Source organism: Oncorhynchus mykiss, chromosome 17 (assembly GCF_013265735.2).
Source record: "Oncorhynchus mykiss isolate Arlee chromosome 17, USDA_OmykA_1.1, whole genome shotgun sequence".
Taxonomy (NCBI): Eukaryota; Metazoa; Chordata; class Actinopteri; order Salmoniformes; family Salmonidae; genus Oncorhynchus; species Oncorhynchus mykiss.
Genome location: NC_048581.1, coordinates 74,184,734 through 74,199,182, shown reverse-complemented (window position 1 = coordinate 74,199,182; position 14,449 = coordinate 74,184,734). Strand labels below are relative to the sequence as shown.

The 14,449-nt window shown below is 44.0% G+C and overlaps 1 protein-coding gene and 1 long non-coding RNA gene across 2 annotated transcripts; one reads left to right on the top strand and one right to left on the bottom strand.

Moving 5' to 3' along the window:
• Positions 1–6,250: 6,250 nt before the first annotated feature.
• LOC118940492 lies at positions 6,251–9,188 on the bottom strand. The gene is made up of 2 exons (XR_005037069.1): positions 8,965–9,188; positions 6,251–8,508 (listed from the first exon to the last, which is right to left on the bottom strand). It is a non-coding gene; the product is annotated as an uncharacterized LOC118940492 (long non-coding RNA).
• A 44-nt stretch (positions 9,189–9,232) lies between these two features.
• LOC110494548 (DNA-binding protein inhibitor ID-1) lies at positions 9,233–10,447 on the top strand. The gene is made up of 2 exons (XM_021569697.2): positions 9,233–9,737; positions 9,940–10,447. Exons 1-2 carry the CDS (start codon positions 9,381–9,383, stop codon positions 9,973–9,975), a joined length of 393 nt encoding a protein of 130 aa, XP_021425372.1. The 5' UTR covers positions 9,233–9,380; the 3' UTR covers positions 9,976–10,447.
• The last annotated feature ends 4,002 nt before the right edge of the window (positions 10,448–14,449 follow it).

The following is a 14,449-nucleotide window of genomic DNA, read 5'->3' as shown; positions in this document are numbered from 1 at the left end:
TGGAAGGGGAGAGGGGGAGGAATTTCCAAGGACAGGGAAGATGTTGTGAAATAATATTGCGCATGTGGCTGCACTGCTGCAGAGGGAGTGAATCGCTCCATGTGCAAGAACATGAGTCATCAGGGGAGTTCCTCTGAACTAGGATCAGACTCAAATCTTTCCCCTACTCTCCCAAACCCCATCCATGCATTTTCCATGCCTCTGCCCATTTACACAGGTGCAAGCAGGGAAGTAAGCCAAGAGATTACACACACATGTGCGCCACCCATACACACACACCCAACCACACACACAAACAAGGTTCAGCATATAAAAAAATATACATTCTCTGCATCATTATGAAATCATGTGGTACATGTGACATACTGTTTAGAGACTTCCTTCCTGCCCTTCAACCACAGGTGGCTCTTGAGCAGAGCATTGCCCTGGTATGTTGTTACTGATGAATGATGTCTCCACTACAATAGATAATGGAAGTGGCCGTATCGTCTAGGAAAATTACATTCATCACAATGTTAGATTAGTCACATGAGTAAGTATAGCCTTTATCATGTTGTTTCAAGCTCAATTGGATCACTTTGTGATTGTGTTTTTGCCTGGCTATCCAACCACATTGCTTCGTCCAAACGCTCAGCTACGCCTACGAACGTTCCCACTGTGTACACACTGGTTGAATCAACATTGTTTCCATGTAATTTCAGTGAAATTACGTTGAACCAACATGGAATAGACGTTGAATTGACGTCTGTGCCGAGTGGATTTCTTCTCAGTTTGAGTCGTCAGGCAAATTGTGTTAATGTTCGATACACAATGTTTTGTAAATGTGTTACACACAAACAATGAAGGCTGGCTGAGACAGGTCAAAGTGTGTGGTTTGGGTTGCCACACTCCACTGACCCTGTTGTGTTACACACTACACTCTTATTCTCGCAGAGTAGGATATGGGAAATTATAAATAAATTCCCATTGATTTTGGACACCCTGTCACACTGAGAGGAGGCTCACAGTGTCTCTGTCAATCATAGCTACAACTAGAATAAGTCAGGATGCTAAATCCACACAGAGGTTCACTACCTTAAAGTTCCCTCTAGGGCAGCAGGCAGCGTCAAACGACCATGATGAGGCCTGTCCAATATTAGTCTGTGTGGTCCAGCCCACCAGGGGGTTACAGGGGGAGCTGCTGGGCCCCTCAGTGTCTCTCTCCTTCTTGTCCTCCTTTGATATCAGGAGTGGTGGAATAGAAGGGTAGCGCAGGGAGGGGTGCAGAGTGAGGGGTGAGGAGACAAGGGGCTCCCTAGTTGCCAAGCGAACTCCATATGGGCAGCTCACTGGTGTTACTGGGGGTCCAAGGCAGTTCCCAGAATTCACATGATAATGAAGCGGAGGGCCATTCAGACCGCCAGCCTAAAGCTGGGCCTAAAAGCTTTTGATAGCCCCCAGCAGCCTGTAGCCTGCCTACCCCAGACCCAGCCAGCTTTCCTGCCAGAGCCAAACCACCTGTTTGATTTTCCCAGGGCCTGCAAGCGACAGAGGAGAGGAGAGGAGGGAGGAGGAGGGGAAGGGCCTGCGAAGGAATGTCTCCTTCCCCTTCTGTCACTGAGTGTGTACTTCCCATTTACTTCCTCTTTATAATCCTACACACCTCCCCTCACGTGCACACATACGCACTGTTACACACACTCACACACACACTAGCGTGTACAACCCAGACACACAGTCTATCCCCCTTCCTTAACTCCCTGAAACAATCCCAGGGAAATAACTTTAAACTAGGGCGCCTTCTGCTGCCTTTAAGTTTCACACTAGCAGATTCCTGGAAGTGGGCCCTAGCTGGGTGAGAAGCAGAGTGACGTCCTAGCTGAGCGTGCCTTAGACAACGTGTGAACCAAGAGCATCCTTGAGGTGCTGTTGCCGGCATGACTATGAGAGTGGTGCTATAGATAGAAGAGGGGGAGAGGAGGGAGAGAGGGAAGAGTAGGGGAGACCAGGGAGTCAAAGGAGAGGGAGAGGGGGAGACAGGGAAACAGAGTAGTGTCTTAAGTTTAGACGTTGAGAGAATGAGGCTGTAGGGAGGGGGTTAGGGGGCTTGTAGGGGGGTCTGTGTTTATGTGTCGGTCAAATTCCTTTATCGTGAGAATACTCTCAACACACAGGGACAGACGGGACATCCTTTACTGTAATCAATTAGAGGACCAAAGTAGTTCACAAACTGTTTCGATATAAAAAATAGTTCAAACTTCTCGAGTCATATGTTGAACTGTTATAACATTGTTTTTTATTGTTGTAAATAATCTTAAGAAAGCTTAAGGAGATGCCACTAGAAGCATAGTTTAGATGTTGAACTCTTAACATAGCTTTGATAGTTAACAACGACAACATTTCTTTGCCTCAAGTTCTCCTGATTAAATATTTTCTAGGACTGTGCATTGAACTGTTCTGATGTAAACAGATTAGCCAACTTCCTGTGAGCACAGGTGTGCGACTGACTTTGCGCGTTGTTTAGTGGACACCTATGGTTTCCTACATGGAGGGAGGTGGGGGGGATTATTTTAGTCAAACCTGAAATGGTGCCTTGCTGGGAGCTAAACACCTGCACTCCACTCCCAGGCTGAGGGCGGACCCTCCCATAGAGCACTGTGCCCTGGTATCTCACATCACCTAACACTGTATTATGTTACTGAGCTTCCCGCACTGAGGGTGTTCTTTCTAACACTTTGTTTAGGTCAGGTAGATGGGGAAGCCTGCATAGAATACAAAGCAATAACAATGTAAGTCTGTTGACTGAGACTCATGCTCAAACCTGTGGCTCCTGTACCGCATCTTCAGAAAAAGATGGGGGATGAATGGAATGGATGTATGAATTCCAACATCCAATACCATCATGATTGTGATGTTCATTCAACATAGCTTAGATAAACAAAACAATAAACAACAGAGGAAGCCTCATCATTGCCCTTTCGAAAGTGCAGAAGTGTCAAGTGCCTAAAGGGAGAGAAACAAAAAAACAACACCCAAATAGCCTGATTATATACATGCCACAATCAAAACAAAAGTGGTGGGACAATCTTTTCACTGTCAATGGCGGAGCTCATTTGTCAAGCCAATCCAAGAGGTTGGTTCTCAGGCGACTTGCACAATGCCCACTGACAAACAGGAGGGCTCTCCTTTTAGCTGAGCCTGCCACCGGGAAGCCGATCTGAAGTATTAATCTTTGGGTGGAACAGCGGAGGAGAGGGCTCAGCCTGGCCCAGCCATTGTCCCCAGCCCTGGGCCCTCTGAATGGGGCTTTGTGAGCTCCCCAGCTGCCACTGTATAGGCTCCATCTTTAGGGTTTGGCTCCCATGTCCCCTGGCTGTGCTGACTGGACGCCTCTGTGCAGCTGTGGGGATGTGTGTGTAATAGGGAGAGAGGTCAGGTGACTGACCATTCATCACACACACACAGCCTACACACAGGCACTCACGCATCATCTGAAATAAAGGCTCTCTATCTTAAAGGTTAAATATTCTCAATTATGAGTACATGCCTATACTCCACCACAAAGCATTCCATCTTGTTATTAATTCAGCATCTTGATGCTCCTGAACAACACTCCACACTCGTGAACAGTGTATATCTCTGCCATATAATTTAAAACAGATTTGATCAGGTCCCAGTGTGTATGATCGTAAGCTAGATGACTTGGAACTCTCCATGTCCAGTTCAATGTGCTAGGCAGTCTGAGGTGAGGATGGGCTCTGCTCTGGGGAGGCAGAGGATGCTGGCTGGTTGAGTTGATTATTTTCAGCAGCAGTTTGCCCCCTATCATCTCCCTGCTGCTGGTGACAGCTGCCCAGCAGCAGTGGGCCCTGGTCCCCATAGTCCTCCCCCGCTGTGAACAGCTGGTTCCCCCTAATGGATCTACTGAACCTGGGCTGGGCCACACTGTATGTTTGTTTGTCTGTCTGTCATTGTGTCTGTCTGTGTGAGGACCATGTAGCCCAAACACAGGCCCTATTCACATATAGCATAGCAGGCCACTAGAGGAGCTTCTAATGACTAGGCCTCATTAGAAGACATCGTAGTTTCTAAAGAGGTAGAGTCATTGTTTCCCCTGTGGAGCGGTAGAGCTGGAGAGTCGTATGCGTAATGAATCGGAACACCTTATCAGGTTTATTACCTATACTCAAAACGGAACACAGAACAGCACCTTCTCCTTGTAGAACACTTTAGAGAGACCAAACTGTGAGAAGGAAAGGAGAGGTAGGTAGGGGGGGGGGGGGGGGGGGGGGGGGTGTAGAGGATGTCCAGGGATGGAAGGGACTCTGGCGTTGTTAGATTTGCAACAAGCCGTAACACTGTCTCCCATTGTCTGTCCCTCCCCCAAACCCCTGACCGTAGAACACTCCCCCCTGGCTAAAACTCTCTCCAGACAATTGCCACTGGAGTGGAAAGTATTCCAGAGCACAATGCCGATGCTCTCAATGGGTGCTTTTGCATGCCACCAGTGCGCCGTCACCAGCAGATGGGGAGCTAATTAGAAGCCATTAAAGGGCTTTGATAGTGTGTGTGGGAACCAGGCGGAGGCAGGGGGTTAGGCCGAGGTCCGCTGGTCCCACTGTGAACGCGAAGGCACAGAAGCTGCTGCTGGATGCAGAGGGCCAAAGATGTGCCTGTCCCTGAGTGTGAGGGAGAGGGCAGCCAGGGCCAAGGACACAGTCCTAGACAACTGTGGGACTGGATGGATCTCTACATCTATAGCCACAGCACTTACGATCAGTGAATACAACTCGCTACATTTATAATCCAGAGATCTGACAATATTGATGTCAATTAATAGACTGTTAGGATGAACAGCAACGTAGCCATGAACTAACTTTGTTCATCCTCTCAGCTGTCAGCAACACCACCTCCCCCTGCAACATGCCCCTGTTTCTCAGAGTATTACAGTTCAGAGCAGGACAAGCCTGTGGAGCTCAGGAAAATAAATAGCCTCACACACAGTAACTGTTCAAACGCCTCCAGACTTTACAGCAGCAAGCCTGTTCTGCTGATGACACATCTGTGAACAGGAGCTGCCCTGTCATCGGACAGGATGTGACTGACTCCCCACGGCCAGGCGCTCATTAGAGGCCAGTCTCCCCAGGGGGACGCCATGGCTGACCAGGCCAGAGCAGGGCAGGGCATAGCAGGCCATGGCAGAGACGAGCAGTCACCACAGGGAATAGGAGGGAACCAATCATAACAAACCCATTGAGTAAGCAGAAATGACACACTCAGCCCCCCCACTCCCTCCATATTATCATCATTATTGTCCCTGCTCCTAAGGTGTCTCAATCACTATCAACATTATACATTTGACATTGAGGCAGCTATGAGAAAACCATGACAGCGTTTCACTATCACATCACACATTCTGTATACGTGACACCGCACCACTCCCATATGAATGACGGCCCTCTTCTCCAAATACCTGCACAGGTGTGATCATTATCGACCAAATAGGAAGAGCCAGACTGGGAACTGGAAACTAATCTCACAGCTGTAGGGAGATGGTGTGTGTGTGTGTGTGCATGTGTGCGCGCTGGTGCGTGAGTGCTCAAGTTAAATTACATTATAAAATAAATTCTACTATATTATGTCATGTTACATGATTGAATGATTATTGCTAAGTGTGACGTCCACAACCAACAATGATATCCATAATTATTGTTGACTCATAGTTTTAGAAAACGTGTCAAACTCATTCCACGGAGGGCCAAGTCTGTGCAGGTTTTCGCTCCTCCCTTGTATTTGATTGATGGATTAAGGTCACTAATTAGTAAGGAACTCTCTTCACCTGGTTGTCTAGGTCTTATTTGAAAGGAAAAAACAAAAACCAGCAGGCACTAGGCCCTCCATGGAATTAGTTTGACAACACTGTTTTAGAAGGTCCATGTTTCAGGAAGCCCTTTGAGCAGTAGCTATTGTTCCATGGTAATAATAACAGCAGCAACATGGTTAAAACATTACTGGAATGGTCTTTTCCCTCTGAACACCAACTTCTCCCCTCACTACTTCCTATACTCTGCTTTTGTGGAACTACTTTCTGTAGTGATAAAGAGGGCGTATTAGCCAATACACTTCCCCTCTACAAATGGGACAATTTACAGTATAATGACAAAGCTGTGGGGGGGAAGTTTCTGTACTGGCACAAACTGTTGAAAACACTGCTGTGCTGTACACAGTGTTCCTTCTGAGTGACAGACTGAAATTATTGCATGCCAGCCTTTTTGATAGTAATAATAATTTATTTGTAAAAACACAAACAAAATTCAGCAACAATACATCAAAAAGTAGAAAAAACAAGGTCAGCAGCAGAATTTAAAATGTGATCCTGTATTGAACAGGAAGCCAATGGAGGTTGAATAAAACAGGGGTGCTGTGAGTTTTTTGTGTAGTTTGTGAGAGCATCCTGGCAGCTTCGTTCTGGATTATCTGGAGTCGAGACAGAAGCCTTACTGCGATTTCTGTCAGCTGTGCACTACAATAGTCAAGCTGAGATGTCACCAGGGCATGGACAAGCTTCTCAGCATCTGCAGTGGACAAGAATAACCTGATTCAAGCAATGTTATACAGGTGGTTAAAATGTAGAAAGTGCTCATCTTACTCTGTGCACTCTTAGAGCCAAAGGGCACAAGCTCTCTTTTGCTGCAATTAAGTTTTAGGAAGTTCAACTGCATGCATCTCTTGGTTGCATCTAGACAGTTCTGTCAGTTTGGTTGTTACAGTCTCAGTGTCCCCTTTTGTTCTCAAATATATTTCTGGGTCAACAGCATAAAAATGAAAGTTTACTCCAAATCTTTGGATTAGTATATCAAGTGGCAGCATGTATATAGTTAACAGGAGTGGCCCCAGAGCAGAGCACTGTGGGACCCCTTGAGTGACTGTGGCAGGGTTGGGTTCATAATTTCCAAGTGTCACAAATTCTTGTCTATCAGTCAGATAGGAGCAAAACCACTGGAGTGCTGTGCCAGAGAATCCCAAAAAGTTCTTAAGTCTGCTGATGAGAATCTCATGATTCACTGTGTCAAAGGCTGCTGTCTTGTCCAGAAAGAAGTTTAAAGGATGCTAGTGTCTCCGTCATCAGCTGCCATCATCAAGTAATCTGATTGCATGTGTTGACATTGATACATACAGAATACAATGTACAAAGATGAAATACAATGTGGGATCAAATTTTTACCACAAATCATTATAATTCATTGGTGCAATTACATGTCAGTTTGCATTCCAGCATTAACTACAATGAATAACTGGCCATGGAAGAGGGAATTTTGGATGGGTGGGTGATGGTGGGAGGCATTGCTATTCTGTCAGTTAAAATCAGGAGTTAATATGTTTCACTTTTCTTTTCCCTCCTCTGCCTCTTCCCTCTCTCTTCCATTGCCTTGATGTGCTGCAAACAGGCTGAAAAGGGCCCAGCTGTGTGGAGTTATTGTTGGTGTCAGTAGGAAGTGCTGATAGCTTTTGCAGCTGAACAAAAGCTGGATGAGGGGATTGGAGGGGCGCTCCAGACACTGTGGCTCCAGTCTAGATTCTCTCCCACAATCCCTGCACCGCACTCCCATTGTTCTTGCTGCCCCCCCTTCTCCCTCTGCCATGTCATCTGCGACCTGGGACAGAGGGCAATATATATATATTTTTTTTTAGTTTTAGGGGCTACTGCAGCAAGTAAAAAAAAAAAAGGTTCCTTGTTAACTATTATTTCTGGTAAAAACAAAGTTAAGTCATCCTTTTTGCTTGTGAGGCTGGTTGCTTACTCATATGGGTAATTTATTTGGATCCTTATAACAATGGGTTTAGTTTATAAATGTAATATTTAAAAACAATTGCAATTATATACATAAGCAAATTAACCTAGAAAAACTAGGGGAACATTTACAAAAAAAAAAAAAAAAAACCTTTATAGTTATTTTCGCATATGGTCTTAAAATGTTGCATGACATATAATTGCACTATAAAACACTGTTTGCAATCAATAGCTTGGTTAATGTATACATCACTTTTTCTTGGACATTCTAGCTTTGAGAAAAGCTGCATATTTCATATAACACATTTTGCTGGTTGCTAGTGTGTTCATGTGATGAGACATCCACAGAGACAGACTCCTGCATATAGACATATTTCCATGTGAAGGAATGCTGCCACAACTTATCCTATCAATTTGGTAAAAATGCGGTACAAATGCATGCTTTCACTTTACAGCTCTCCATCTTTAGCTTTCTTTCCCTAAATAGTCTTTGCAGGTGCGTGGGGCGGTAATATCATCAGAGTGACTTAAGGTGATAAATGAATGATGATCACCGCAGCCAGTTTGTTCTCAGGGTTTGCGCGCTATGCAGGTGAATGGGGGAATGAGAGCCTGTTGTTTGAGGTCTCCATAGCGACCGCCCGCTCGGCGCCAGGCTGACAGGCGTCAATGCTCGGATGAATGGGTGACGTCACGGCGCTGGCGCCTGCCAGTCTGCCTCGGCTTGTTTGGACAATCTGGGGGAAGATTCAGAGCAATGCAATTTCAATGTGCATACAAGGCTGAGCACACACGGAGAACATGTGAAGGAATTCGTGAAGTTGATCACAGGAACTTCCCTTCACGAGAGGAAAAAGAGTCTGTGCTAAAAAGTGCAGTTTGTAAGTAGCCAATAAAGAGACAACAGATTCTCTGCCATCTATGTTAACAGGAGAAAGGGCACCAAAGACAGCCATGTATAAATAAACCGTTATAATAAAGAAGTACTGCTAGACTAAATTGTGAATGTGAGTGTTAGGCCTATAGATCTATAGTCTATCTAGGTATACGTTTATGGCATCTTAATAACAGTGCCTGTGGTGCACTCAACGGTTATTGGGGGAGAAAAATCTCAAGCGCTATGGTTATTACCATCAGCCATCCAATCAATTCCATCCCACACACATTCACAAACACAGCACACATACCCATACCCTTGAGTGTCCCCAGGAACTCTACACCTGCAGAGTCCCTAAACCATGGACAGCTGGATTCCCACATCTCACCCGTAAAAATACAGAAATTTGTTTCGATTTGTAACGGCATCCCTCAAACAGAATGTAAATCATTATAACCAGCGCGCGCTCCCATTGGCCAAGAACGCATTTGTGAACCGTCCTTCTAGCGCTAAAACGGCGGTGCTATTGGCCCTCGCTCTGCAAACAGGACAGTTGTGGGCGCCCCCAAATAGTCTACTATAAATTCAAAGCTGTACTCTCGTGCGTTGTTGAGAACTGTCAACATCACTGAGACAACATTCACAAGACTACTAACAATACTTTTGGAGCCTTCGCTAATCTATTTACGCACCATATTTTCATTATCCTTGGAAACTACAACATCAGCCACTATGAAGGTTGTCGGACCTACCTGCGCACTGAAGAGCAAGGTTGGAGGCAAGGACATGGTGCGGTGCCTATCCGACCAGAGCCTTTCCATCTCCAAATGTAAGATCCCGCTGCTGGACGAGCAGATGACCGTGTTTCTGCAGGACATGAACAGCTGTTATAGCAAGCTGAAGGAGCTGGTCCCCACTCTGCCTACCAACAAGAAGGCCAGCAAGGTGGAGATCCTCCAACACGTCATTGACTACATATGGGACCTGCAGGTTGAACTGGACGAGCCGGAAAAGAACCGTCAGCAGAGCAGCGTGCCCCGCACACCTCTGACAACCCTGAACGCAGAGCTGGCCAGCATCACTGTCGAGGTAAATATCACTCTGACACGTCTTTATTCGTTTTTACAAGAGCTACCTAGTGTCTCCCTTCTGCCCCAACTGTAAGTAGTAATACGAATAGTATAACTGTGCGTACACTGGTTTGTTTATAACTGCGTAAAGTTCAGTTTCAGTAGGCAAGTCATTTCACTGCAAACACTGACCTAAACATTTTTATTTTCTCTATTTCCAGAATGGATTCTCGGATGACAGAATCATGTGCCGCTAGACCTCTCGGAGTATTGCCCCATCATTCCAGAGCGACCACCACGATGAATGAACAAGGTTACATTATGTGACATTTTATCACTACCAAACCTTGAGCCAAGTAGGAAAGTTGCAAACTCCCATGCTAGAAAATACTTTCGATGGACATTCTAAAGAAGCGAGGAACTGTCACTCAAGGCATTCGATCCATTTCGAGATCTCATAGAGACGATTGGGTCTGAATAGACTGTGTTAGCCAGGGGACCATGGCAGTTACTGCAAACAGCTTTGCCTGTTGTGTAGTTGCTCAAGAAGTTTTGTGAAACATGTAGAAATTCAACATTTTATAAAGAAAAGTTAATTTTCTCAGATTCCTGAGCGACAAACTGTATTGTATATTACAATGTCACACTATGTGAAAAAAAATGTTTATTTTTGTATACAATGTACCTTAAATGGTGTTTTTATTAAAACAAAACTATTTTTAAACATGGCTTTTATGGTATGTGTGTCACAGATCATTCCCATTCCACATCACATTCAGTTAGGCATAATAGATTCATATAGTGTTCATATGTGCGTGCACAGGCTTTTTTTTCTATCAGAATTAAGTCATTTCAGGAGCTGAGGCAGTTAACAGTTAATGAGTCCTACAACAGCAAATTACAAGTTAGCATACAGTATAAATAATATGGAGAAGTCTTGAGTCAAGAGGTCGTGACGGATATTGACAATGATATCTAGCAGAAAATATGTGCTGAATTGTCAAACAGACTAGCAAAGTAATAGGAAAGCATTTGGTCATTTGGAAACATCTATTCATTAAAAAAAAATGTAATAGCAATTTGGAACATGCTAAAAGTAAATTGTGTTTTAGTTGAGGATCCTCTACACTAGCATTTTCTATTTCGGCAGGGCAGGGGTTAAATTGTTTTTGGAAAGAAAATTCGTTGTAAGATTTCCCTGGTGCAATGTTTTCCCATTTCCCTGCATTGCGATGCGCACAGCTGCAGCCCCTGCGTTCTGAGACACGGCCAGTGTGGGATTGTGTGTGTGTGTTATAGCTTTGTGAAAAGGGCAGGGGCAGGCGGTTGGGCCCAGACCGAGAGGCGCCTCGGCACACCTGGGGAAGTTCAGGTTAAATAGCTCCACATTCCTCAACACAGCTGATTGAAACATTAACAAACAGTAATCCACAAACCAGGCCGCAGATGGGTGGGGTGCTCTACCAAGAAAGAGACTCACTGTTATAGATTCTATTCCCACACAGAGACAAAGTATATAGTAATAGTAAGTTTATACTGTAACATAAGTACTCTAAATAATTTAGACCATTTTAAATTGAATCTGGTAATATATGTTTAGCCTACTTGTGGATGAAATATGCCACGTTTTCTGTTATTTTTCCAATACATTCCTGTTTGTATGATTGAAAAGTCAGTTCATTTTGTCAGAGGAAAGTTAAAGAGCCCTCTTACAGGCTACAGACATCAATTCAACGTCGGTTCAACGTACTTTCATTAAAATGAGGTGGAAACAAATGTTGATTGAACCAGTCTTGTGGGTTCTGACTGGGAAGGTTTTGTAGGCTACAGATGGGGTCTAGTTTACACAGTAATATATGCTTAACATTTGTTTGCCTTAATGCCAAACCATCACAAAACAAAATTATATTGTATCTTTCCTGAATACTTTAGGCATGCATGCATTATTGTAGCCTGTTTGTCTATGTTTTTTTGGAATACCTTATAATATACCGCACCCATGTGGCCACTTGGTAGACTGCAGTCCACTGAAATTACATCAACTGTCTGTCTTGTTCATGGTTAATTGACATGCTATAAACTGGCACCAAGTGAAGGCAGCAATCAGACCACAGCTGTCATTTGTGTAAAACAACCACTATGCAATGTTATTGGGATGTGAGCTACACTTAACGGTTCAAACAAATTTAATTCGAAATTCCTTCTTGTAAAATATACTGAACAAAAATGTTAAAACAGAACATGCAACAATTTCAAAGATTTTACTGAGTAAGTTTATATAAAGGAAATCACACATTTTAAATAAAATCATCAGGCCCTAATCTGGGAATACAGAAAAGCATCTGTTGGTCAAAAATATCTTGAAAAAAGGTAGAGGTGGGGATAAGAAAACCAGTCAGTATCTGGTGTTACCACCACTTGCCTCATGCAGCGTGACATCTTTCGCATAGTTGATCAGGCTGTTGATTGTGGCCTGTGGAATGTTGTCCCACTCCTTTTCAATGGCTTTGCTTAGTTACTGGAAATTGGAGGGAACTGGAATCCAGAGCTTCCCAAACATGCTTAACATGTGACATTTCTGGTGAGTATACAAGCCAAAGAAGAACTGGGACATTTTCACCTTACAGGAATTGTGTACAGATCCTTGCGACATGGGGCCATGCATAATGCTGAAAGATCAGGTGATGGTGGGGGATGAATGGGACGACAATGGGCCTCAGTATATCTGTACATTCAAATGACCATAGATGAAATTCAATTATGTTTGTTGTCCGTAGCTTATGCCTGCCCATACATTAACCCCACCATGGGGCACTCTGTTCACGTCGACATCAGCAAACTGCACGCCCATGACGCCATACATGTGGTCTGCGGTTGTGAGGCTGGTTGTATGCACTGCTAAATTCTCTAAAACTACGTTGGAGGCAGCTTAGGGTAGGGAAATTAACTATTTTATCTGTCAATAGCTCTGCTCTGGTGGAGATTCCTGCAGTCAGCATGCCAATTGCACGCTTCCTCAACATTTGACACATCTATGACATTGTGTTTCTAGCGAGTTTTTCCTAGCCACTGTGCTTCTACACCTGCAGCGTGACATCTTTCGCATAGTTGATCAGGCTGTTGATTGTGGCCTGTGGAATGTTGTCCCACTCCTTTTCAATGGCTTTGCTTAGTTACTGGAAATTGGAGGGAACTGGAATCCAGAGCTTCCCAAACATGCTTAACATGTGACATTTCTGGTGAGTATACAAGCCAAAGAAGAACTGGGACATTTTCACCTTACAGGAATTGTGTACAGATCCTTGCGACATGGGGCCATGCATAATGCTGAAAGATCAGGTGATGGTGGGGGATGAATGGGACGACAATGGGCCTCAGTATATCTGTACATTCAAATGACCATAGATGAAATTCAATTATGTTTGTTGTCCGTAGCTTATGCCTGCCCATACATTAACCCCACCATGGGGCACTCTGTTCACGTCGACATCAGCAAACTGCACGCCCATGACGCCATACATGTGGTCTGCGGTTGTGAGGCTGGTTGTATGCACTGCTAAATTCTCTAAAACTACGTTGGAGGCAGCTTAGGGTAGGGAAATTAACTATTTTATCTGTCAATAGCTCTGCTCTGGTGGAGATTCCTGCAGTCAGCATGCCAATTGCACGCTTCCTCAACATTTGACACATCTATGACATTGTGTTTCTAGCGAGTTTTTCCTAGCCACTGTGCTTCTACACCTGCATTGCTTGCTGTTTGGGGTTTTAGGCTGGGTTTCTGTACAGCACTTTGAGATATCAGCTGATGTACGAAGGGCTATATAAATGCATTTGATTTGATGCGTAACAAACCTGCTCATTTTAGTGGCCCTTTATTGTCCCCAGCACAAGGTGACCTGTGTAATGATCATGCTGTTTAATCAGCTTCTTGATATGTCATACTTGTCAGGTGGATGGATTATCTTGGCAAAGGAGAAATGCTCACTAACAGGGATGTAAACACATTGTTGCACAACATGAGAAATATGCTGTGTGTGTGGAACAATTCTGGGACCTTTTATTTCAGCCCAACACTTTACATGTTGCATTTATATATTTTTGTTCAGCACACTCTACCTGGGTTGCACCTGTGAAATACACCAGTGAATGCGAATTGAAGCAATAAATAAATAAATAAATAAATATATATAAATATATAAAATATATATATATATATATAAAAATAAAATCATGGGCCGGCCCCCAGATAAGTAATAATAGCATTAGGCTTGAGGTGGAGTGTCAAGAGCGCCACCCTCTGGTGTTATTGCACCATGAGAAGGACAAAGCAATTTGACCCTGATTTGAACCTTTGGTGCACATGTGTTATAATGCCAGCCCAATTCTGATAAAAAAAAATTAACCAATTGGTCTTTTCACCCATCAGATCAGCTCTGAAAAAGATCTGATGTTAAAGGATCAAAAGAACAAATATTGGAAGATTTTTTAAAATCAGGATTTGGCTGCTTATCTAAACGCAGCCTAAATGAGGCATTACTTACATATGCTCATCAATCCATTGGTAGAGTAGGCCAAGATTAACCTCCATTGCTGTCTTTTCCAGCTTGTTCCACCCTATGAAAAGTTCTTGGTGTCCTGTCTCAAGATCCAGAGATGAGCCATGCCTCAGACAACCCTCAATTCTTCTTGATTAATAAATTGTGGACAAAAGACAACTGTTGGAGCCATGAG